The sequence below is a fragment of the Astatotilapia calliptera genome, chromosome 7 (genome assembly GCF_900246225.1).
Source record: "Astatotilapia calliptera chromosome 7, fAstCal1.2, whole genome shotgun sequence".
In the NCBI taxonomy this organism is placed as follows: domain Eukaryota; kingdom Metazoa; phylum Chordata; class Actinopteri; order Cichliformes; family Cichlidae; genus Astatotilapia; species Astatotilapia calliptera.
In genome coordinates this window covers 8,362,613-8,389,741 of record NC_039308.1, presented here as the reverse complement: position 1 = coordinate 8,389,741, position 27,129 = coordinate 8,362,613, and the positions used below count along the sequence as shown (strand labels likewise).

The following is a 27,129-nucleotide window of genomic DNA, read 5'->3' as shown; positions in this document are numbered from 1 at the left end:
CTCGCCCTCAACCAGTCAGAGACTGCTTATGCTACATCTGCTTTTCCTGTTAAAACTTCTTCCCTTCATCCTCCCTACCATTGCCCAGTGCTTGTTTAAAGGGCTTCTTTACATTACAATACAAAACACCTTTAGACAATTGTCGTGAACTGAAACTACAAAGTAAATAAAGCTGAACTAAATGGATATTAGCCACATGTCTCACTAGTTACCTTATTGCCTCTAAATAGCAGTAGTGATTGTATAGCTCGCAAACCTGTATCTTGTAGAGACTAACACATTGTTAAATCGTCTCACTTTAACTGAAATCATCACACCCCACTGCACTACAAAGCCCTTGTGGGGACTTTCTCAACTCTGATTTGAAAGTAGGACCTCCTCATTTATACAGATAAGTAGAAATGGAGACTCAATAAAAATAAATGCTTTGGTTTAGCTACCAGTTTTCCCAGATTATAGGTATGTTATGTCTTACACTATAACTGTGTCCTTCTGTTTACGCGGTATAGACTTTCTCTCTTTGTGTTTTAACTTTCAATTTTGGATTTTTATGTTTTCAGTATGTACATCTTCACATATGACCCAGTCAGTTGTGGGTTTTTTTTTTTGTTTGTTTGTTTTAATTCAACGCCTTTAATATTTTAATTGGTAATTTTCGGATTGGTACTACTTTTTTCATCTCTAAACGTTTTAGATCAGTGATTTGCTCTGTTACCTTTGCTGATGTCCCAGTGGTCGGGGATAGTCTTGATTTATTCTCACATACTGAACACACACGTCAGACAGCCTGCACAGCTTTCAGTGCCTAAACATGGTCAACGAATCGTACGGATCCAAAGTGGGAGAAAAAGAGGAGTGCGTGGGCTCGTACTGCTGTCATGCCATCCTCTCTTGCTCTCTTGAACAGCTTCACAGAGACCCTCCTGTTCTCCTGTCACGGACCGTTGCCTGTGTCTGTCCCGAAAGCTGGGTGCAGTTCTCTTTCTGTTTAGCTCACAGACACTGAAGAAACATGGAGGCCATCAAGAAGAAAATGCAGATGCTGAAGCTGGATAAGGAGAACGCTATAGACCGGGCAGAACAGTCTGAAATAGACAAAAAAGGAGCAGAGGACAAATGCAAACAGGTAAAGGAAGGAGCTACGCTGCACCTCACAGGCAACTCGTTGAACACGTTTAAACGTTTCAACGTAAACATAATGAAGGAAAAGTTATGAAATAAATACCTTAAAATACACACAGAACTATATAAAATAATTTAGAAGAAGTGCTGAAAAGCAAAACCCGACTAAGTTGTAAATGGGCGAAAGGTCTGACGTGAAATGCACCTCCATACCAGTTGATGTTGATATCGTCCTGTTATCATTTACCCGCACCGCACATACATAATTCAATATGTAAAATGTACTGTAGCTTTTGGCTGCTAAAGTTGATTTTTATTATCACTGTTTGATGTATACTGCTGACACTTCTCATTCAGGATATTCTTTGCTTGTGGCTTTATGTTTTGGCATTTAACGTCAATGTTTGGCACTGTCCATAAAAAAACGAGTCTAAGACACTTTTTGCTCTTTTATTTCACTTTTTTTCTATTTAGTTGTGCTCCCCTTTCTTTTCTTTTACTTTTTTGAGTGATTTTGTTTTCCAGTATTGTATTTATTTTATTGAGCTCTTGTATTTCAATTTGATATAGGTTCTGTTTAATGTTTCGGCTGCTGTGACACAATAATTTTCCAAATGTAGAGATAGTTAAAGTATATCCTGTATTATCTTTATTTTCACTTGAAACTTGATATTTACATAGGTATACTTTATGTTTATTTAAAATCGGGGAAAAGTGCACAAATATTATAACCAAAATGCATTTTAAATTTCCAAAGTGAGAGTATTTCTTATATGCTAAAATTATTCCGTGATGGATACTTTTAAAGGGTCTCTGCTTATATCGGATATCACTGACAAAAGCTGCTTGTTCTGTAATTTAACCTGATCATATACAGTTCAGCTCAGTCAGTGACAAGATCAATCTCTCAGGTTTGAAAAGACGATTATATAATATGATATGCAGTTAAATGTATTTATATATAACTACAAAACTAAACATGACAAGTAACTACAAAAGCAAATACAAAATGTCTCTCTTTTTTTGTTCAAAAAAGTATAGTGAAATACTTTGATATGTTTCAGACTTTTTTTTAAATTTTTAATCTGATGATTAAGGTTTAGGAAAATCAGAAATCCAGCATCAAATTATTAGAGTATTATTTTAAATCAATACAGAAACATTCAGCTTCTGAAATGTATGTTCCTGGTTGGGACTTCTTCACAACAAGTTACTGTATGAGTGCAGTACATAGAGGCAATCAGCTTTGATAGATTTGATGGTGGCCTTTAGCTTGTCTGTGTTTTTAGCTTTTGTGTTACTCATCTCTTCCTGTTGACAATACCCCACAAATTGTTTATGAGGTTCAGGTCAGGTTGGTTGGCAGCTATTTCAGTACTATAATAACATGGACAGCAAACCATCTTGTAGGAGTTTTGGCATTGTGGACATGTGTTAATAAGGAAATCAGTATTTTCGTAATGCTTGCCAACAGATAGAAGCACAAGGTTTTCTAAAATCTCCTGGTGGACTTCTGAGTTGACTCTGGACTACAACAAAGTGGACCAATCATTACAATCGCAACTTCGCACTAGACTTTAAGACCTTGGGTTATGTGCCTCTCTACTCTCAATGCAACATTTATTTGCATCTGAAAAAGAGAACTTTGGACCATTAAGCAAAAGTCCATTTCCCCCCTCTTTATCCCAAGTTAAACGCTTCTGATGCTCTCCCAAGTTCTTGAATCAACTTTTCTTGAAAATCTTCTTGAGATTGAAGTCATACCTCTTGCTCATGACTTTTTCCTACCACACTTTTCCATACCTGACAACTTTCCATTGATATCTTTGAGACTGTTGTGCTGAAATGAACTGAATGAAATAGTTATTTTTTCTTGAGAAGGGCACATCAAATTATGGCATAAGTTAGCACAGTGTATCAGAAGTGTTTGCAGTAGTAATATTTAAGGCATAGCTTTAACACCAAACTGGAATTTAACTGTCAAGCTTCAGTGACAGAGCATTAAGGCCCATCAGTGTCCATTCTATTTCTTTCTTCTTCTTCTTCTTTTGTAGATTCAATTAAAGCAAGGAGAACAGATGATGTTTTTCTGACAGCCTGCTAGTAGCAAAGTTCCTAAAGATATACATGTAAACTGGTTCTTTGATAAGTTGTCTGTTATGTGTAGACGGAACACTTAGTCATAAGTGGCTTAAAAACAACAACAACAAAGAAAAGTCATTGAAAATGGTCATTTACAAGGACTGAACTGAAAGTGACTGAAATGCACCAAAAGCAGTCTGGCTTTCTGGAAATCAATAGCTGCAACGTTGAAGCGATATACACATCAACAATTATGATTATGAATTATGCTATCAGCCAGATTTAGATCTGACCCATCTATGTCAAAATTATGTCTAAACAATAAATATATCAATTGATTTTCATCTTAAAATTTGAAAACTGACTTATGTACCTGCAACCTGCTATAATTTCATAAGAATCAGAATACTGTTCATTTTAAATGTCTGAAAAGGAATGTTTGTTGGATAACATGATTATGTTCTCTATGTACATTGTACAAAACATTTTTAGACTACAGAATGTTTAAAACCAAAATAATATACCACACCAGTATTTAAGCACCACCACCAATATTTAAGATCCCATTCTGTGGTCCCAGTTAAGATCAACTGACACAAGATGTGAGTGGGCGTTAAGGCACCTGGGAAGGGAAAAACTGGATTATAGGTGACAGACAGTGGGTGTCACAAGCCACCACCTCTGTTCAAGGATGGTCGTTCACAGTGGACATAGATTGTTGGTGTATTGAAAACCAAACCCCAGCAATCAGACAATCCCTTATTACCAAACAATTGAGAGTGGGAAGGAAAAACTCCTTTTAAACAGAAAGAAATCTCCAGCAGAACCAAACTCAGGTTCTGCCATCTTCCATGAGCTTTTGGGGGATGAAAGAAAGGAGAAGAGAAAAATAACTATGGGAGGCAAAGAAGTACTTATTGCATAACTAAAGAATGATTCACTATCACCTAATTCATCCCTAACTATATGCTTTATCAAAAAGGAAACTCTGAAGTAATCTTAAAAGTACAGAGGTGGTTCCACAGGAGAGGGGCCTGATACCTGAATGCTCTGCTTCTTATTTCCCTTTCAGAATACACGAGTAAGCCAGTAGCTCACAAAAAATCAGTTTACTCAGTCTACATGTGATTCCACTATTTTCTATTCAAAACTGACTGCTTTTTCTAACTCTTGAACACATGAGAAAATATTCATAATTTATTGTTTTGAGAAACATCTGACAACGCAGTGAAATTCCTGTATGGCTTATAGTCTCTCTGGTGTAGTTCTATTGTGTATTTTCTCAAGATCACATAGCAATCTGTTAACATTCAACTATGCACCAGCTATCATAGAAATTATTCCCAGGGGATACCAGCTTGCTATCACCATCAGCTCTACCTAGAACCAATGAACATTTCCATTTATATTTCTACATCTAAGTAACTCACCTTTGAATTGTCACAGTTTTTAAGAGTCTGTCAAGGCCGTTGTCTTGGTTACCACTATGACAGGAACTATAGGACTGCCAAATGCTATATGTGAGTATCAGGCCTTAGATGGCTGTGAGAGGCTGTCAGAAGAGATATTTAAAGCACATTTGTACTAGGAACACTGTTGTCAGGCCACATCACTGTCATTTGCAACTGGCTTTTTATAGTCCTGAAAGCTTCTGTTGGAAAAGGGAATCTGGTTGTTAGATTCAGATTTACCGTTGGGGGTTAAGAAAAAAGTGTTTTCTTCTCTGAAGAATATGCACACAGATTTTACACCAATCATCTAACTAGATCATTAATAGAGTGTTACAAATGACACTAGATTTGTGTTGGATTTGATAGGCATCTGGGGTTGGTGGCTACTGTCACTGTTTATATGCTGTTACTGCACACAGCAACTTGGTAAAAATATATTTGAGACACTGGATAACAAAGAATTTCTTTTGTCTGTTATAAGTGAACACAGTGTTCCTTTTGGGAGCATGGATATGCTCAAAGATCCATGTCTGTTACGTTAATATCAGAATTTTATAACTAATACAACATCATCAGGAGATTGTAAAGCAACATTTCTCACATATGCCAGTTAGATTTTGAGTATTTGGATTTTTACTGAATACAGCTCATGTTATAATTTGTTGCATAATAATGAACTTAGGCCTAATCAAGTACATTTATTTGCAGAGTTGTTGCTGCCTCTACATTCTCACTGCAGGTCAAAAGAACTACATTTTCAACATTGTCAGAATATTTTAATACAAATCTATTACTGCTGGGGTTAAAAACACTAAGCTAAAATAAATAGTGAGATATTTTTTTGTAATTTTTTGATAGGTGCTTAATCATTTCAAAAATAATGAAATAATGCAAGGTTTCTTTTCATTTGTCACATTATTGTAAACTGAATGTTTTTTGGCAAATCGATTATGAGCAATTAAATAAAATAAAAATTCTTTTTTCTTTTGTTCAATTTTCCCCAATGCTTCTAAAATAAAATAATTTTGTGTTTTGTGTCTTGGTATATTTCGGCTTTAGCTTGAAGAGGAGTTGCTTGCCCTGCAAAAGAAGCTGAAAGGAGTAGAAGATGAGCTCGACAAATACTCGGAATCACTGAAGGATGCCCAGGAGAAGCTGGAGCAAGCTGAAAAAAAGGCAGCAGATGTAAGTGAGCATAAATGACAGTATTACTAGAGGGCGACATTGTCGAGATCACATTAGCTTACTGTGTCTGGTCACAGTGATGGTTGTTACCTTATGTGTACTGTCATTCTTAAATGTTCTGTCACTATTCAATCCAGTCACTTCAGGTGTTTAGCACTGGGTTGTAACTGAAATTAAGGTCATGTAGGCCATCACTAATGCTATAAAACTAGTAGCAAGTCTTAGCTTCTACTATGTCTGAAATATGCACAAGCTACTTTTACAGTAAGTCAAACTTTACATTCCATCAACTTATACATATCCAAAAATCATCACCATTTCATATGATGTAAAAGCTATTTGTGCTGAATCCTCCAAATCACTATCATCATTTGCAGTGAACTCATTTTCAGCTACTTGAGAAAAATGATTATTAGCACACTGAGGACAATTACAACTAATCTATCAAGTCTTAACAGTTTATTAGGCAAGATTTTATTTTGGGCAGCATGGTGGTGCAGTGGTTAATACTATGGTTAACTATTTGGAGCTTACCGGTGTAACAATCTTCAATATCTGTACAGGTACTTGAATTACTACTATATTTAATGAGTATATATTTAACTTTCTATTCCTACAACTATAATAGTTTTGTTGGATGTATTATGTTTGACTTATGGAACAGGATTAGTAGTGAAAATGGGGCCACAATGCCTTTTATGAGAGTCACAGTCATTTTTGTGGTCTAGTTTTCTTTAAAAGTTCTGAGTCAAAATGAGCAATGCAGGAAAGAGTGAGACCACATGCATTGGTCCTAAAAGGAGTGGAACTTTGTCTTGTCTGCAGAGTCACTGTGAGGTTTCCAAAGATGGAAAAGCATCAGAGCAATGCATTCATTTGTTTATGCTTCCTCTGCTTGTAACTGATGTTCACTCTAACATAAATACCTTTGCCTTGGGACATCAAGTTCTATTCTCAAACACATTTATCTTGTGCATATATATGTACTTTGAAAATAATTTGAAATAAATAATTTGAAAAGTTTGACTTTTTACCATCATTAGTGCCTTTACAAATTGTCCTTCTTATTGACACTGTAGCCAATTTCTTACTTACATTATCTGGAGCTGTGCAAAAAAATATGAGCAGTCATATTCCATGTTGTATTGCTGTACTGTTAGCATAAGGGTGAAAAATGAACCTAATCGAGTATACTGTTATATAAAAATATGCATTATTATAATCTATAATCTATCTAAAATCTTACTTTATTACCTATGAAGGAATATTAGAAAAATTATCTGTCCAAATAACTTGTGTCATTGCTAAGCTGTGTTCCATTTACCTCTGAGGATGAGGCTAGTGAACTCTGAGAAGCCTGGAAAAACAGGATTTATTTTGTTCCTGCAAGGTAGATGGTTCAGTAGCAAAACAAAACTGCTTATTTATTTATTTATTTATTTTAAAACCACTATGGAGCACATTCATTGGTAGAGCCTGTTCAACTCTCTATTTATAGAACATGTATATATTACCATTTTTACAGTGTTGCTAATGTTTATGTGCAAAACCTCCATCTTCAATTCTTAACTCGAAGATGGAAGCCCGAGTTGGAAATCCGAGTTAAGCGGGCGTTCCATTTGAAAAGAGTGACTTCCGACTTCACCTGGAACGCCAACTTTTATTTTGAAACAGTAACCAGAAAACTCTTGCATTGATTCCGACTTACAGTTGCCAAGGCAACGCCGTGACGCCTGCGAAAAGCTCGAAGTTGAATATTCGCAGCATGGCGACTTTGACGTCCATAGACTCTGTCAGACGGAAAATACAGACACTGCAGCAAGCGACGCATGAGGCCGAAGAACAAGCAGAGCTGCTGCGGGAAGAAGCTGACATGGAGAGGCAGGCCAGGGAAAGGGTAATACTCAGAAACACCGTCTTAAGACCGCTACGCCGGAAACTGCAGTCGTCAATGAACGGCTGTTTCCCCTTTGTTTGTAAAAGAGGAAATATAACTATAAAAAATAACTGACAAATAAAAGAATTAAAGCAATTTAATGGCATTATATTCTAAAATAAAACATTAAATGAAAGTCTTGCCACTCGGTAGCCATCTTGAAACTCTTTCGGCGACTTAAAAAAAAGCTTCAAAACATTGTTGACTTTATATGCTTCTACCACCGTCTTTGCTCATTTAATGTCATTTAAAAAGTCCTGCATTTTTTTGGTCAAATATCACATCCTTGTTTCTTTTAATAGTAACCCAATTAGAAAAAACAAACAAACTGTAAGGAACATATCTTAGGACTCCGCTTAGCAATCAAAAACAACTTTTTTTTTTCTTTTACCCTCAAGATAATAGACGTGTGGATTCAGTCTAGATGTGCAAATTAATGACTACTTGGAGCCAGGAGAGAAGAACAGGGGGGGAAAAAACACAAAAAAGACAAAAAATAATTGTGTGTGTGTGTCCCCGCAGGCTGAGGCAGAAGTGGCATCCTTAAACAGACGTATCCAGTTGGTTGAGGAGGAGTTGGATAGAGCTCAGGAGAGACTGGCTACTGCTTTGCAGAAGCTGGAGGAGGCTGAGAAAGCTGCAGATGAGAGTGAGAGGTGATGAGCTTCATGTCCATCCATCTAAAATTTGAACTCTCTGTCTGTAGAGTTAAGATGCTGTTTGCTATTCTTTATGCTCCTCTTTATGAATGCTAGTGTGTTATTGAAGGTACAGTTGTTTTTGTTAAACTATTACTGTTACTCTTTTAAGCGTGGGACATGGCAAATACATCCAGCCTTTTTTATAAGGCACTTCTTCACTTTAATTTGAGTTTTCAGCTATCCAATCCTGTACTATACAACCCAGTATTGTATTTACTATGACTATCAGCATTACATTTTGAACCATGATTCAGCTCTGTCATAGTCTTTCATGACTTTAGTGTAGTTACTGTACATCTGACAGTTACTCTATCTATTCCCATGGGGACAATTGAGAGCATGGAGAGTGGCATATTTAATACAGAGACAAAAAAATTACATAGACACACACAATCTCTCTCTCTCTCTCTCTCTCTCTCTCTATATATATATATATATATATATATATATAAAAATATAAATTCCACTGCTGTATACACTGCTTATTCCGTCACATTTCCTGTTATTCAGAGGAATGAAAGTCATAGAGAACAGAGCAACAAAAGATGAAGAGAAAATGGAGATCCAGGAGATGCAGCTGAAGGAAGCCAAACACATCGCTGAGGAGGCTGACCGCAAATATGAAGAGGTGTTGTATTGCTGTTTTTTTCATGGTTATTGCATGATGTCCCAGTTGGAGAAAAAACAACAACAACTAATACTCTACACAAATTCTAAGTAGGTTCTCAGTAGGTTACCTTAAAAAAGAAAAATGATTATATGGCAAAAAGTTGACAAAAAGTTTTGTCAAAAGATCAAGGAACTGACCTAACAGCCCACTGTTCATTCAGTGGTGCTTTTTTCAGTAATCTTGCAAAGCTAAGGTTGGGGAAACCTGCAGTTAGCTGAGACTGAAGAAGTCACTTGGATGAGTGACGAAACGTTTCTTCCACTGAAACGCAACGTCCAGATGAACAGAGTCAACTTTTTAGGAATTCCTTACCTGGATGATTGAGCATGTATGAAGATAAAATGATTTCCAAGTTCTAATTCAGTGATCCAGTGTTTTACACAACTTGCCTTGTTCACCCATTCATACAAGCACTTCTTTCTATCTAACATGCACACACATTCTTAAATTATTGAGTACGCCAAAGGATATTTGGCATGCAGACTGGAGGGATTGAACCACCAACCTTCCAATTAGCAGATGACCTGCTCTGCCATGTGAGCTACATCTACCCCAAAGGCTTACTGACATTATATTAAACCCTATGTATTAAGAATGGGATGTTGGTTTGTATGCATTTGAAGGAAGATGAGCAAATACTTTTTTACAGCACTATAATGACTTGACTGAACATAGTGCAGACTCACAGTATATAATTGGTCAGTAATAGGGTCAACAAAGATAAATACCAGAAGTTCACATAAATACAATATTTTTACTAAGCAAAATGAGTTAACAGACTTGTTATGTTATTTGGGATGACTTAAGTGTGTGAATATCTGCAGGTTGCACGCAAACTGGTGATCCTGGAGGGTGAATTGGAGCGCTCAGAGGAGCGTGCTGAAGTAGCTGAGGCGTAAGTCAATACCTGCACTCCAAAAACACTAGCAAGTGTCACTTACATACATACATGTTGTCATGGTAGAGATCATGTGACTCCTACCATCACAAAATAATCTTGCTCATTTGTTGTTTTAAATAATATAATTCATACCCGTATGTCTAGATTAAATAGTAGTGGGATCTCTAAGTGTTGCATGTCATAAGAATTCTCTTAACAACTGCGACTAATGATCACTGCTGTTTAATCTACTTATTCTGTTTTTATCTCTGCTTAAATTGCAAAGCCATGATTTGCAATTATTTGTGAAGATTTAACTTATTTTGGAATTTTAGCTCTATAAGTGATCTAAATTACAAATATTATTGTAATTGTTTAATTTTCTTGTGATGCACGACTTGAATGCTTACTTAACAATTTCATCACAAATGCAAAGTGTTATTGTGTGCTGTCATCAAGTAGGACATAAAACTAATGACACAGAGACGTGAGGTTGTACTATGAAGCAAACGTAATGGCTGCAGGCTTATTAAGCTGGCTCTTTTTTTAACCTGGCTACATCATCATGGCAGCTTATGCTGTATACTTAAACCTCATCCAGAGGAGGTCATAGTCAGAGCTTTAAATTAATATCAGTTTAAGCACCCTGTTTTCTTAGAATAATTCAGATTTTTAACTGTGGGATTATGTAATGTACACAAACCTGTTAGATTGGGATTTTAGAGCCGTAGAGCCAGCTAATGCAAAGATAGTCCTGCCTACATAGTATACCTCTCTGGCTGTGTGTTGTTCTTTCTTTCTGTGTTTTTGTGAATGAATGCATGTTTGCACAACCACTGTCTCTTTGGCAACCACCAATCCTCCTCACCCCCAAACATTTTGGACTAACTCGTGCAGGAGAATGAGGGAGCTGGAGGAGGAGCTCAAACTAATGGACCAAAATTTCAAGTCCATGATGTGCTCAGAAGAAGAGGTACTTACTGTATGAACACCACTGAGGTCTAATTGTGACCTGCTGTCTTGTGCTCCTTTGACCTGCAGCCTCTTTACTTTTCCATCTATGTTTTCTACATTTCCCTCTTATACTGCACTTAAGTACTGCTGATATTCTACTTTTTTTCTTTAAAATTAATAAGACCAGCAAGAATCCATCCATCCATCTATACAGTGGTACTTAAAGTATTTTTTTTTATATTTCAGAATAAAAATAAACACAATTATATAAATAACACTGAAATTGTGTTCCCTCACATCAGTGTATTGTTTGTCATCTATTAATATTTCTTTAAGGAAATTAGTCAAGTGTTTTAAAATGAAAAAATACATTTATTTTATTGAATTAAAATATTTGTTAGTAGAGACAGTAGCCTTATGGCCTTGTCACTCATTGGGTAATAAAGACAAAGCACCGAGAGACGGATGAAGACATTATTGGTATCTGTCTGTTAGTAGGTTTATAGGCACATTAAAAAGTAGATTTTTTATATTTTTAAATTTCTCTTTCTTTATTCTACGCAGTTAGGGACTTTATATACATTGCATCCATGCTTGCGACCAATTTAGATTCACCAGTTAAGCTAACGTGCATGTCTTTGAGCTGTGGAAGGAATACCTGGAAGAAACTGATCAAAGACCATGCACGCTCCCTCCAAAAACAGATTCTAACCAAGAGCCTGGCGGTTTTTGTTATAAGTCATGTAGTCTTTTATTAGTCAATGTCTGAGTTTAGTCTCTTCTGCTATTCTACCTTTCAAGTCACTACTTTCTCTTCTTTTGCTTTTCATCTTTCTTACATTGGTCAGTAAATCAGGTGACCTTGAGGAAGAGCTGAAAAATGTCACCAACAACTTGAAGTCACTGGAAGCACAGGCTGAAAAGGTACAGTAGGAGCTGAGGGGTATTTAGCCTGAAGAGTGGCCAGTCAGATTGTATATATATGAAATATAACCCGTAAAAATACTGTAAAATACCTGTAAAAATATAACCTGTAAAAAAGAGGGACCAGTCACTCGGCCTCACCTCAAACAAATCTAAAGACATCAATAGAAACCCTATATCCATTCAACAAAACGCATTTATAATTTGCTATGAGGATACAGACACATAAACAGTCCATAAATAAATGAAACTTTGTTTCAAGTTCAGCGGCATACAGCAAAATTAACTTAAATGACATGATGGAAATTGTCATGATGATAATTATTTGATTTGTGTCCATTTCCATTTTTAGTTTTAAATTTAAGGTTAAACTAAATAGGTTTCCACATTTCCAGCATCTTTTTGATTGAAACACACCACTGAAAATTAGAATCAGCTATAATTTTATCCACATGGTTAAAAGTTAGAGATAAAGCCTGGGAAAACAGATGGAAAATACTTACATAAGGTACTCAGGCCAACTGCACTCATGAAATGGAAATGTTGTTTAAACACACTTTGTGAAAGTTTGTATGTTATTTGTTTATATTTCAGTACTCTCAAAAGGAGGACAAATATGAAGAAGAAATAAAAGTTCTTACTGACAAACTGAAGGAGGTAAAGTTTTTCCAGTCTAGTTTTATTATTATTATTTTTGTTGTATACTTATGATTTATGGAGTAAGCTGATGCTTTGCTGTGGTTTGGATTCCAGGCTGAGACCCGTGCAGAGTTTGCTGAGAGGTCTGTGGCCAAGCTGGAGAAGACCATTGATGATTTAGAAGGTAGTCCACACACACCTCTTATCTCTGCCAGTACTTCCACTAACATGTCTGCTCAGTGTCCCTCAGTGAACATTAAAATCACACACAGTTTCACTTATGGGGTGTTGTAACTGAACTGGCACTTTGTTGGACAGCTGTTCTCTGCAGTTACAATTTCCTGAATAAAGCCAATGATAAGTGGAAGGACCAAATTCCTCTAATCCAGTTATGGTGTCTTTGCTTAATTTTAATTGCTTAATTTTAATACTTAGAGTTAATGCACTTGGCCGTCATTCTGCATGTTCTTACCTACAACATTTATAGTAATACAGCAACTATGAGAAATGCCACTAAGACAAAAAGCAAGAATATTTTTTATTTTATGACACCTTAATAGAAATGGACTTCATATATAGTTCTTTCCTAGTTTTAGGGACTAAAAGCCCTATTTAGGCAAACATATACAATACTTTATTGTAGAAACAATACACTTTATTTCTCAGAATTCTGAGTTTAATCTGAATTTTGGAGATGTCCCCACTGTTTTTTCTCTTTTCAGTGGCCCTACTCCTCTTTTGTAGGTTTAATAATCTTTCTTTCCCTTAATAATTTAAATCATCATTTAAAAGCTGAATATTTTATCTTTAGATGATGAGATAGCGTTTATTTGTTAGTTGCGGTTGCCCACAACCGAGATGACAGACCTTGCGGACCGTACATACAATAAACAAACATCACATTGGGGAGACAGGTCAGGCTAGGTAGCAAAAGGAAAAACAGTGAAATGTGTAACGCAAAAGGGTAATCCAGGAGAAAAAGAATACACAGATATCATCACACCCAGGTATTTACCCAGGTTGACTTTGTTTCTTGCATCTTTCACACACTTACATGTTTCAGACCAAACAAACAAATACTTTTTCATAGCACAATATGCCACAATGAAGGTAGTTAGCTAGCAAAATGACTAGTTGTAAAACTTGATGTTGCTGCTATATTAATTAATTTTTTTTCTTTTGGGCATTTTTGCCTTTATGCCATTCATGGTGGTATGCACCCACACCTAAACATTCAGATATCGGTTTGACGGTTTCCTAAGATTTCTCTTACCCTAATAGTGATAGAAAAACATATCCACACATCTTTGTGGATCTAGAAACAGATAACAGTGTGTTTGTCAATATTTGTCTTTGTACATAAACACAACAGTGAAAACATTGTTGTTGAATGATGTAGACTTTTAACATGGTGTTTTGTGGTTGTAGTTCTGATATGTGAATTCATTAATTATTTTCATAACAGTTGTTGAATGAAAATAGTTTGAACTTGGTTTGAAGTGCTTACATTGATACTTATCCTGGTGTCTGTGGTATCAAGGCTAAATTGTACCAACCAATAATTCCAGTTATTTGTTCAATTTGTATCTTTTCCTTACTAATCAAAGTCAGGGATGTTGGCATTTGCTTGACTAAGCTCAGGTTTGGCTGTCTGTTGTCTTGGTGAGCTGAAGTAACAAGCTGATGTGATGGCATTAACACTTGTGAATCGGTATGAAGATTTACAGTTTAAACTATTTTCTTTTCTTTTTCCTGTCTTCCTACCTCTATCCGATCTCTGTCTCTCTATGTGATTAATTGTTTCCGTGTCTCAATGTCCTCCTTTAGATGAAGTATATGCTCAGAAGCTGAAGGGCAAGGCTCTCAGTGAGGAGCTGGACCTGGCCCTCAACGATATGACTACACTGTAGAAGTTGTCTTACTTCTTCGCTGCCCCTCTTTCCTGTCTGAACTCTACTGCCTGTTTGCTGTTCTTTTTCTCCACTCCACAGTGCTACTGTGTGGTAAAAGAGTAAGCTATTTCACAGGACTGGTCTTTTTTAAAGAAGAAGGTTGAGCTACTATGTTGCTGTCTTCTCTTTAGCAAAATATTAGTTAAGCAATTCTGTTTTGTCTTTCCCCTGTAATAAAGCTGTCTTCACTTCACAACTTTCTCTCAGTTTTCCTTGTCACTCTCGTAATTCGTCAGTTTGTCAGTTCGTAATTGTGTGTGTATTTTACCCAGTCATGGGATGGCCACATCAGTGAATTCCTAGTGCTTCTCCTAAGCACTAAATGGGGATGGTTCCATCAGGAAGGGCATACATCATAAAACCTTGGCCAAATCAAATATGTGGATCATCAGTCCTCATTAACACTGACTGCTTCCTCTGCACTTGGCCAACGGTTTGCTGGTGGAATTTGTAAATGCTAAATGTAATGTGATTGATAGAACTTTTCTACTCTCCCGGAGCATTCGAAGTGCTTTAAACAACACAAATTCAAATTCAAATTTTATTTGTCACACACACACAACCATACACAGTATGACATGGGGGTGAAATGCTTGTAGCTGTACAATGCCCGACCATTAAATGACAGAAGAAAAGTTTTACAATATTTACAATTTACTACAAAAATTTACAAATTAACTTAGGAATTTACAGTAAAGAATGTGCAAATAGCAGAAGAGATTATAAAGATAAGGATTATAAATTATAGGAATTATAGGATTATAGGAAATGTGTGGTGGTGCGTGTGGTGACGTGTGTGAGAGTCCAGTCTTATAGTGACGTGTTTGGGAGAGTCCAGTCCTACACCTGGTTCAGGCCCCGAATAGCCTGGGGGAAGAAGCTCCTCTTCATTCTCTCTGTTTTGGCCTTAAGGGAGCGGAAGCGCTTCCCAGACCTCAACAGTGAGAAGAGTCCATTGTTGGGATGGGAGAGGTCCATCATAATCTTCCTAGCTTTGGACTTGCACCGCTTGGTGTAGATGGACAGCAGGTCAGGGAGCTCTGATTGAATGATGCGTTCACATTCGTTCACACGCCACATTCACCCAAGCACTTTCTGTTTTCTATGCTTTCAAGTGCTTTCTATGGATGGGGCATTTCTATCAATGGATGCATCTGTATCTTGCCCAAGAATATTTGGCATGCAGGCTGGGAGAGCCAGAGTTCAAACCACCAACCTTCAGATCAGCAGATGACCTGCTTTACCCCCTGAGCTACAGCCACCCCTGTAATGAGAAGAAGAAGAGAGGGGAAAAGCATGTTAGGAAGCAGTGAGAAAGAAAGAAAGGCAGGAGTATGTGAGCTGGCTGATATGATGGAGAAAAGGAAGTTATGATGTGACAGGATGTGTAAAGAACCTGTTCACAGTTGTCCAATTCGTCTGCCTGCCTGCCCTATCAGTCCTGCTTATCGTTTCTTGCACTCTTGCTATGATCAACTGATTTCAGTTTGTGTGTCAGAGGAAAATAGTGATGTAGTTTACAGCATATGGACTGTTTTTTATAGAAGAAAGGATGGGAATACAATTGTAAAGTGGAGACTGCTCAGGGACAAAAACTTATACTGTTAACACAAGTTTGGCTCTTTGCAAGCACCTTCACAAACAGCATGCTAAGGCTAAGCTGGCCAAGAAACCAGAGTGACATTGAAGTTGAGTAAATGCTGAACCCAGAGTAACATGAAAGTAATGAGTAGTATATCATGTCTTTCTCCTGGGTGTAATTAAGCAAGGTACTGCATTACTTTTAAGAAAAGTGTTCTGTGTAATATGCGTAATAACTTTTTTAGCAATACTGATCACAACAGGGGAAATACCTCCAACATGCACAAATATTTGATCACGCAGCATATAATTAATTTGTATGGATGTAATGTCTTTGATATGCTGCTTAGAGATGGTGGTGACTCTCAAAGTGGAGCCAGTGAGCCGAGAGGCTGGATTATAGATGGCAGACAGTTGGTGTTGTAAGCCACCACCTCTGTTCAAAGATTGCCATTCACAGTGGACAAAGATGGCTTCTTTCACTCCTCTTTCAAACAATCTGTCTTCTCAGTCCAAGGTGGCTCTTCTATATTGTGCCTCTCCAATGTAGAGGTCTGAGCATTCCTCGCTGCACTGTACAGCATACAGGGTTTATCAGAGAAACTCAGGAGAGTCTTCTCCAAGCATAACATCCCAGTGTCCTTCAGACCCAGGCATACACTCCGACAAAAACTGGTTCATCCCAAAGACAAAACTCCCAAACCGGTTCCATTTGTGTTTCTGATTCTCCCTAGTTGGTGTCTGACATTCTTTTCTGTGCATCTTTGCTGATTTGATGAAAGCCCAATTAGGATAACCACATGTGTTTTAAGAGCTTTCTTTATATGTGTGTGTTCTTCTTTTTCCCTTCTGGCTTAGATAGAACGTTTTCTGCCCGGTGTTGTAGGGTATTGATTGCTCCATTACTCCATCGATAATGGAATTGGAATTAGAGCAGGGCGATATGACCAAAAATATTTATCACGATATACATTTGAAAATTTGCGATAACAATATAACTGACGATATAATTGACACTAGACAAAATACTTTACAACTCCACAACTTTATTAGTGGAAAACCCCCCCAATGTATTTTCACTTAAACAAGCAGCTGTTTTTTATGTGGATTAAAGCTATATAAAAATGTAACAGTGCAAATGCAAATTCCTTGCTGACAGTTTAACCAAAAGGCATTTCCAGTGGAAATTGGCCAACATATCCTCAGCATAACCATGTATAATATCCACAAAACTTAAAAAGAGGTTATACACACAATACGGTAATATTATGTTGAAGCACAGTACGTATCATTCCGCGAGCCTCCTGCCTACGATAGCCGTAATGCTCCGACAATCCATCAAGCGGTGCGAGTTTGTAGCTTATTAAAGTCGTACTAAAACATTTGACAGATTTTCGAGCGCCGTGTACCACATAAAATCGTTTCCAGGTCAGTAAACACAACCAGAATTCATACATAAGGCACACGGGATTATAAGGGGCACTGTCGATTTTCAGAAAAATCAAAGGATTGATTTTAAGTGTGCCGTATTTTCCAAAAAACACAGTAATAACGACGGCCCACTAGCATACTCTACCAAAAATAGTGCTTTGTTGTGTATCTGACGGACGAAAGCTAAACCAGTTCCACACCACTGAAGTTGCAGCATTTTTACAAACCAATTCTGGTTCATCCGTTTCATTCAACGATCCGCTTTCGCCCTTCTCATTCTCCATCGCTGCCATGCTTTTTCCGCCATGTGCCGCCATCAATCAGTATTGGATTACAGTGGTCTTTGAGCTTTAAGGTGGCATGGCATTAAAAGCGGGTGTGATTCTGTTGTGGAAATCACTGAATTGCACTAAGAAATACTTCCAGAAATCACTGCCTGTGAACACAGTTCACTGTACCATCAGATGTATGTTAAAACTCTACCATGCAAAGAAACTTCATCATCTTCTGTGCACCAAAGGCCATTTAAAATGGACTGAGGTAAAGTGGAAAAGTGTTCTATAGTCAGACATATCAAATTTGTGAATTCTTTTTTGGAAAACATGGACGCTGTGTCCTCTAGACTAAAGAAAAGGGACCATCTGACTTGTTATCATGGCTCAATTCAAACATACATTTCTGACTGTATCAGGGTATTATTGTTGTCTATGGAACTGGCAGCGGTACATCTGAAAATGCACCATCACTGTTGTATCTATCGTACAATATTGTATACAGCATAAATACAGAGTTTAGCCCACCATGTGGTCCCATCCAAACAATGTCGTTTTTAGGGACGGCCTTGCATATTTTAGCAAGAGAATGCTAAACCAGTGCAATACTACATCTATTACAAAAGCATAGCGTTGTAGTCGAAAAGTCTGGGTGCTGAACTGGCCTACCTGCACTTCAGAAACTTCATCAATAATTATAATGAGTTTTTCCTTCCCACTGTTGCCAAGTGCTTGCTCATGGGAGGTCATATGATTGTTGGGGTTTTGTGTATGATTGTAGGGTCTTTAACAGCATATAGAGATTGTTGTTGTGATTTGGCACTATATAAATAAACTGAATTAAATTAAATGCTTTTTTAAGCCAGAAAGGAAAGCTGAAAATCGAGACTGTGTAAGTTAATAAAGCTTTGGTAATGATCAAGAATATTGCATCCATCCATCTTCCGCTTATCTAGGCCGGTTCATGGGGGCTCCCTCTCCCCGGCGACCACCTCCAGCTTATCCGGGGGAACACCAAGGAGTTCCTAGGCCAGCCGAGAGGTATAATCTCTCCAGTGTGTCCTGGGGCTGCCCCAGGGCCTCCTCCCGGTGGGACATGCCCAGAACACCTCACCCAGGAGGCATCCTTATCAGATGCCCGAACCACCTCAACTGGCTCCTTTCAATGTGGAGGAGCAGCAGCTTTACTCTGAGCCATCTTCTGAATTGCTCTTTGTCTGGTCAGGGACCAGACAAAGAGCCATGAGAGTCCCTACCAGGGGGTAAAAGCCCCCAGACAACATACAGTGGCTTGCAAAAGTATTTGGCCCCCTTGAACTTTTCCACATTTTGTCACATTACAGCCACAAACATGAATCAATTTTATTGGAATTCCATGTGAAAGACCAATACAAAGTAGTGTACATGAGAAGTGTAACGAAAATCATACATGATTCCAAACATTTTTTACAAATAAATAACTGCAAAGTGGGGTGTGTGCGTTAGGCACTGTTGGGACTAACGCATTATTAAGTAACGCGTTACAGTAACTACGTTATTATTGTGGTAACGAGCACGGTAACTAGTTATTATGCCAAAATCAGGAACGCGTTACTCGTTACTGGGATTTAGATAGGGTCGTTACTCGTTACTTCGTGTGGTGGCTATCGCGGAGCTTCCACAGATTCAGTAACATTAGCAAGTGTTGGAGGCCAGCAGGTGGAGGATGGAAAGGGAGCAGAAGGAAAAGAGACCTGAGGCGGCCGCTGGTCCAAGTGTGAACTGAACTTCAGGTAAGAAGTTATGACCTGCAGTCTCTCTGGGTCAGATATAAACCAAGTTTAGGTGGAGTTTATTTTCGTTATTCTGACTTTTTCCGTACTGCGTGCTAGCTAGCATGACGGAGTTTCTATACAGCTGGGTGGTGCTATGAAGTTAATGATGTTGAACTTTATTTTGTTCATAAGTTATTAGAGTTGCCAACCGTCCCGTCTGGTATTCAGAGAAAATATTACGCGTTTCTTATTGAGGTGAAAAGAAACAGTTTGTCCCGTAATTCAGTTACAATGGAAAAGGCACAAAGCTGCAGTTATTCTGTCTTTACGCTGCACAGCTGCCTCTTCTCCTCTCATTCTCCCCCTCCCTCTCCCGTTTCTACTTCAATCATGAAACTGATCAATGATCAGCTGATCGGCTCTCTTGTTTGTTTATCGCTCACTTTGCGCCGAAAGAGGAAACCAGCGGATGTCGCGCTAAACAACAGCAGCACATTTAAGCTTGATCAGCTGTTGTTAGAATTTATTTAATATTAATTTCTAGTATCAGCTGATGTTTGCTGGAGCCACAGCTGTAAAGCTGCTGGTCATGATGTCGGTTTGGTTATCTGGTGAGAGGGAAACATGAAGATGAAACCAGGAGATGTCCTTACTCAAATCAAATCAAATCAAATCACTTTTTATTGTCACATCACATGTGCAGGCACACTGGCACAGCACATGCGAGTGAAATTCTTGTGTGCAAGCCCCACAAGCAACAGAGATGTGCAAACACAACAACACAAACGAGCAAAATACAAGAATGGCCAACCTGAAACTAATAAATATATGTACAATATATAATAGTGTATGCATTTCTGGATGTGTATACTAAATATTTTCCTACGTGTGTGTGTGTGTGTGTGTGTGTGTGTGTGTGTGTGTGTGTGTATACACATTTTTACAAATTAAATAGTAAAAAAATAAAATAAAATAATAATAATAATAATAATAAAATATATAAAATATACAGAGTTGAATATGTGCAAAACAAGTGGCATTTATATACAGTGTGGAGTGCATAATGTTGAAACTGGATCATCAGAGCTGTGATGGAGAAACAGGTTTACCTTTTAGATGACATGAATGAGTTGAAGGGAAGTTATGAACAGTTTCTGAGAGACAAATAACCCCAGGATCCTTTTTTAGGTAGCTGACAGCTGGTAACTGTGCAGGTGCAGATCTAGCAAAGTGTTGCCAGGTGGGCCAGGTAGGGCATTAACAGGGAGAGGTGGGCACAAGGAAATACTTTTCTTTCTTATTCTCATTTAAAATGTCTCGCTTTTAAAAAATAATTATCTGAATCTTACAACAAACGATTGATAGATTGATACATATATACCATCAAAACAGTGTACATCACTGTCACAACAGCGTTTGTTTTCATTCAAAGGCTTTAAGATTTTTCCTATAATGGTGGTCAAAGATATGACACTAGTCAAAGTGCCCGGGCTGATTTTCTGTCCCAGTCCAGCCCTGTATGCAGCTCATCTGCAGTCTGGTGTTGCCTACATCTTCCTATTCAGAAGGCAGAATTTCCGAGTTCTGAGTACAATCAAAAGCACCACGACTGCAGTTTTTGTGTTGGATGTAAAAGGCGCACATGACTCTGTGACGTAGGCTAGAATCATGGCAACAGTCAATGACGGTCCAGGCGTGGGATTTCTCTCGTGGAAATATGCACATTATCTTTTCCTTTCTACTGGTAGGTGGCACAGTGCACTTGTGGCAAGTAAGCAAGCTAAAAGACTGGCAAAGTTATGGAAGCAACACATTAACAAGAGAATTCTGAGTAAAACCAAAGTTACTTTCCCTAGTAACTAGTTACTTTGAAAGTAACGAGTAACTTGAAGTAACTGAGTTACTTTTGAGAGAAGTAACTAGTAATGTAACTAAGTTACTATTTTAAAGTAACTTACCCAACACTGGCGTTAGGGCTGGGCGATATGACCCAAAATTCATATCTTGATATTTTTTTAGCTGGATGGCGATATAAGATATATATCTCGATAATTTTTTTAAGCCATAAAGTAAGAGCAAAAAGAGAGTTCTTAGTTAAAGCTGTTTCCCAGATGTCACACAGGCACTTTTATTAACATACAGCATAGATGTACATGAAAGAATTACTCAAAAATAAATTATGAGCATTTATTAATTAATATGCTCCATAAATAAACTAAAGCAATGTTGTTTTTGTGCATAACAAAAAGCTCACAATTGTGCAGTCAAAATGTAAACTAAAAGATACTGAGCATAATAACAAAGAGACAGATTTCACAGCTGCTCTATTCCCAAGTTCTACCGCGTGACTGACAGCCTGGAGTTTGAAATCCGCTTCGTAACCATGACTCTGAACAGGTGCCATTTATGGTCCTTATACACACACAGTACGGTAATATTACGTTGAAACACAGTACGTATTACTCCGCGAGGCTCCTCGGTAGCCGTAATGCTCCGACAAGTCATCAAGCAGTGCAGCTCCGTAGCTTACTAAAGTCGTACTCAAACATTTTTTTGACAGATTGCTGAGCGCCGTGTACCACATAAAATCGGTTCGCGGTCATCAAGCACAACCAGAATTCATACATAAGGCGCGCTGTCAACTTTTGAAAAAATGAAAGGATTTTGGGCTGCATGGCGTTAGCGTGGTTAGGTCGTTAACACGTTGATGCGCAGTAACTCGTTAACGGAGATTTGCCGTGTCCATCTTGTCGCTGCCTGCAGGTGAAGCGATGGGGGAGGAGGGGGAGTTGTGTTCAGTGAAGGAGAGAGGCGAGGCAGAGTAACGTTGCGTAGAGACAAAAGTGGACGAAAGAGAGGCAAACTTGCGGCTCCACAAGTATAATTATAACATAACAGACTATATCGATATAAAGGATATTGTCACATCTTATATCTCGTATAAAAATGTATCGATATTTTTAAAAAACTCGATATATTGCCCAGCCCTAGTGTGCGTAACTACTCAGCCCCCTTAGTCAATACTTTGTAGAACCACCTTTTGCTGCAATTACAGCTGCCAGTCTTTTAGGGTCTGTCTCTACCAGCTTTGCACATCTAGAGACTGAAATCTTTGCCCATTTTTCTTTGCAAAACAGCTCCAGCTCAGTCAGATTAGATGGACAGCGTTTGTGAACAGCAGTTTTCAGATCTTGCCACAGATTCTCGATTGGATTTAGATCTGGACTTTGACTGGGCCGTTCTAACACATGGATATGTTTTGTTTTAAATTCGATTGTTGCCCTGGCTTTATGTTTAGGGTCGTTGTCCTGCTGGAAGGTGAACCTCCGCCCCAGTCTCAAGTCTTTTGTAGACTCCAAGAGGTTTTCTTCCAAGATTGCCCTGTATTTGGCTCCATCTATTTTCCCCATCAAGTCTGACCAGCTTCCCTGTCCCTGCTGAAGAGAAGCACCCCCAGAGCATGATGCTGCCACACCATATTTGACAGTGGGGATGGTGTGTTCAGAGTGATGTGCAGTGTTAGTTTTCCGCCACACATAGCGTTTTGCATTTTGGCCAAAAAGTTCCATTTTGACCAGAGCACTTTCTTCCACATGTTTGCTGTGTCCCCCACATGGCTTGTGGCAAACTGCAAATGGGACTTCTTATGGTTTTCTGTTTTCTGGCTTTCTTCTTGCCACTCTTCCATAAAGGCCAACTTTGTGCAGTGCACGACTAATAGTTGTCCTATGGACAGATTCCCCCACCTGAGCTGTAGATCTCTGCAGCTCGTCCAGAGTCACCATGGGCCTCTTGGCTGCATTTCTAATCAGCGCTCTCCTTGTTCGGCCTATGAGTTTAGGTGGACGGCCTTGTCTTGGTAGGTTTACAGTTGTGCCATACTCCTTCCATTTCTGAATGATCGCTTGAACAGTGCTCCATGGGATGTTCAAGGCTTGGGAAATCTTTTTGTAGCCTAAGCCTGCTTTAAATTTCTCAATAACTTTATCCCTGACCTGTCTGGGTGTGTTCTTTGGACTTCATGGTTTTGTTGCTCCCAATTTTCTCTTAGATAACCTCTGAGGCCGTCTGTGATGGCTGCACTTACAGCCACACAGTGGTAATACCCACCATGTTAGTGTAGAGGCTTATAAGTAACATTGCATTCACATTTCTTTCTTTAAATATAGGAATTAATTTACAGTAGGGCTGCTCAATTAATCGAATTTTAATCACGATTACGATCTGGGCTTTCAACGATCATTAAAAATGACTGAGCCGATTATTAGCCCCTCCCTAATTTATCCGCGACACCTTAAAGGCCGGTCCGTGAAAATATTGTCGGGCATAAACTGGTCCGTGGCGCAAAAAAGGTTGGAGACCGCTGATTAAGAGGACCCGAGGGAAGCTCGGAAAGCTAAGCAGAAGTTATTTGGAGAGTGACTGCCGTTGGTTGAAAAGAGAGTTTAAAAAAAAACAAACTTCAGTGGTGTTGCACACTATTTTATATTATTTTTTTAAAGTCATTGTTAACCCTTTAAAGCCGGTCAGAGCAGCACGCTCCGTTTTGCGTAACTATTTTTAAATCCCTGTAGAATCTGAACCGTGTAAGCTAGCGCAATAATTTGTTTTGCATATGAAACCGGAGGAGTTGTACTTACATCTGATGCCATCAGCTTGTCCTCGGTCACGGTTTCGTTCCACATATAGCTTTGCAAAAATTGCATAAAAAGCGCTTGCAGGAACAAAAACATAATATTCCAGAAACACGCTTTGCCGATCCGATCAGCTGTTCGTAACACTTCCCACAGTGAAATGATGCACATGCTGTTTTCTTTGCAAATTTGCATCATAGGATTGTTTTTTCATTTTTCCTGCAGTATATAAAAATTGGTGTATCTCCAAAATAAAACTATGAAGACACTCAAAATAAATTTCCTGTGGTGGGAAACTATTTTTTGCAACTTTATTGTATTTAAAGTTTTGAGGGATAAGCCTCTTAAATTTCTCCAAGTAGAAATATATGTAAACAAAACAAAAGCGATTTTCAATTTTTTTTGTAGTTTATTGCACTTTTTTGCAATTTATGTAATTACTATGCACTTAATGCATACATATTATTAAAATATGGGCTATAACAGTTGTATTGATGTATAGCAACTTGAAATGCTCCCACAAATGGCACTACAGCATGTAAAAAAAAAAAAAAAAAGCTCTGGTGGACTTGGTTCTATAGTAGGTCTTAAAGGGTTAAATAAATATCGTCAAATAATCGTGATCTCAATTTCAGTGAAAATAATCGTGATTATCATTTTTGCCATAATCGAGCAGCCCTAATTTACAGGACAATAAATAACTGGTTTTGGTTTAGAGTTAATTCACATATCCACATAACACTGCATTCTAAAATAAGTGCGCACATTTTAGTTTACACTGTTATGTATGATTCATTTTTTGTTTTCTGAGTTACCTTAGTTGCAGCTGTTCCAGTCCCTTGATTAAGGAGCCAAGAGGTGGAAAAGGGGCGGAGCGAGCTTTAAAGGAAGAATACAAATTGGTTCACGCCATAACTCAGGACCATGGGGGGGAATTGGAGTTCATTATGTTTGGTTTGTTAGGTTTTGTGTGTTTTACCCCTTCTCCTGTTTTTGTGGGCTGATCAGCCACTATTAAAGTTTTCCCTTTGTCTCATTAAGTTAGGTCAGTTTGTTTGAGTTATCAGTTGTGTTGTCAACTTTGAGTAGAGTTTTGTTATTTTGACCTCTTTTATGGGCCCAAGATTTTGAGTCTTTTTTGCATGAGTTAACCAATTATGTTTTTTGGGTTAAATAAAAAAAAAAATTTTTTGGACTTTAACCTGTGCCTAAGTTTCCTTCACTGCTCGGTCCATCACACCGTCACAGAGCAGCTGTATTTGTACTGACATTAGATTACACACAGGTGCACTCTATTTAGTCATTAGCACTCATCAGGCAATGTCTATGGGCAACTGACTGCACTCATACCAAAGGGGGCTGAATAATTACGCATACCCCACTTTGCAGTTATTTATTTGTAAAAAAATGTTTGGACTCATGTATGATTTTCGTTCCACTTCTCACGTGTACACCACTTTGTGTTGGTCTTTCACGTGGAATTCTAATAAAATTGATTCATGTTTGTGGCTGTAATGTGACAAAATGTGGGGAAAGTTCAAGGGGGCCGAATACTTTTGCAAGCCACTGTAGTCCCTGGGACACACAAACCCCTCCACCATGATAAGGTAGAGAATTGCAGAGGGGAAGAATATTGAAGTCATTCAAAAAGGAGACAATACAAAGCAATTCTAGCCGTCTTTTTCATTAAATTAGTGTGTTATTTCAATGTGTGTAGGACTACTTTAGTCCTATTTTTGCATGTACTGAGTTGCTTCTAAGAATCTATATTTCATATTGAACAATCTGTATTTCATACCGTAGCCTACTGTATATAACCTGTAGGCTGTACAGCAGGCTTTATTTTACTATAGTAGGCTATAAATTAAAACATTTATTTATCAGGAGCATTTCCTTTCATTTCATTTGATCCTTGAACACCTGTTTGACTCAACTATTCTATTGTAAAACTCACACTGGCTGTAGCTCAGGTGGCAGAGCGGATCAGCCACTAACCAGAAGGTCGGTGGTTTGATCCCAGGCTGCTCCAGTCTGCATGCCAAATATCCTTGGGCAAGATACTAACCCCATGTTGCTCTCCGATGCATCCATCGGAGTGTGTATGAATGTTAGATACTTAGCACTTAAGCTTAGAAGTGCTTGTGTGATTATACAAGTAATTCATTCACCCAAAGTGCTTTGAGTGCTCAGACAGAGTAGAAAAGCGCTATATAAGAACCAGTCCATTTACCTTTTACACAAAGACTATGCATAACAACTTTGCATTTGAGAGCAATTCGATTTTTTAGATATTCATCATAGACAGAACATTAACTTGGAAGGTAACTTGTGTCTTTGTTTCCAACTCTAGAGAAACTGGCCCACGCCAAAGAAGAAAATCTGGACATGCACCAGGTATTGGACCAAACCCTTTTGGAACTCAACAATCTATAGTGACCTTTACAGATATCAGTGAACGACAGCCTGAATGAAAGCAGGAGGAAAAACCAGATTCATCTTTCATAATACTCCCAGGCTGCATCTCTAAAATAAATAAAGGAAATATGAGGGTTTGCTATTCACATAATTCTAAAAGCAGGAGCAAGAAAAACACCTTTTGCAGTGAATGTGAAACTTCAAAATATCTTAGATATTGTCAAAACTTCAATCATTATTAAACTGAAATTAAACTAGAACATCAATCATGGAAACGGCTATATTAAAAAACAGACATTTATGTATCACAAGACATACAGTATGTGCATTGTCACCGTTATTAAAGGATAGTAAGATTAAAATTGTTTTAAAAAGAAACCCAGCTATGTGATAAAAGAAGGTTTTAAGTATTTTTACTTTTATTTCTTGCCATGGATGACATTTTAGGTTTCACCTCTTCATTTTGCCGTTGTTACTTTTCATGCTTTGTTCTTTATATGGAGATATGAATACTGATCCCTCAATAAAAGCCAATATTATAGACAT

General features: G+C 38.0%; 1 protein-coding gene across 4 annotated transcripts; it reads left to right on the top strand.

Moving 5' to 3' along the window:
* The first annotated feature begins 857 nt into the window (after positions 1–857).
* tpm2 (tropomyosin 2 (beta)) lies at positions 858–27,128 on the top strand. 4 transcript variants are annotated; one of them, XM_026172847.1, is made up of 9 exons: positions 858–1,126; positions 5,715–5,840; positions 8,299–8,432; positions 8,988–9,105; positions 9,972–10,042; positions 10,925–11,000; positions 12,500–12,562; positions 12,659–12,728; positions 26,519–27,128. In XM_026172847.1, exons 1-9 carry the CDS (start codon positions 1,013–1,015, stop codon positions 26,599–26,601), a joined length of 855 nt encoding a protein of 284 aa, XP_026028632.1. In that variant the 5' UTR covers positions 858–1,012; the 3' UTR covers positions 26,602–27,128. The 4 variants fall into 4 exon arrangements, with proteins under 4 accessions (XP_026028632.1, XP_026028631.1, XP_026028634.1 ...); XM_026172846.1 differs by lacking the exon at positions 10,925–11,000 and adding an exon at positions 11,830–11,905 and having other exon boundaries at positions 859–1,126; XM_026172849.1 differs by lacking the exon at positions 26,519–27,128 and adding an exon at positions 14,372–14,692 and having other exon boundaries at positions 859–1,126.
* The last annotated feature ends 1 nt before the right edge of the window (position 27,129 follows it).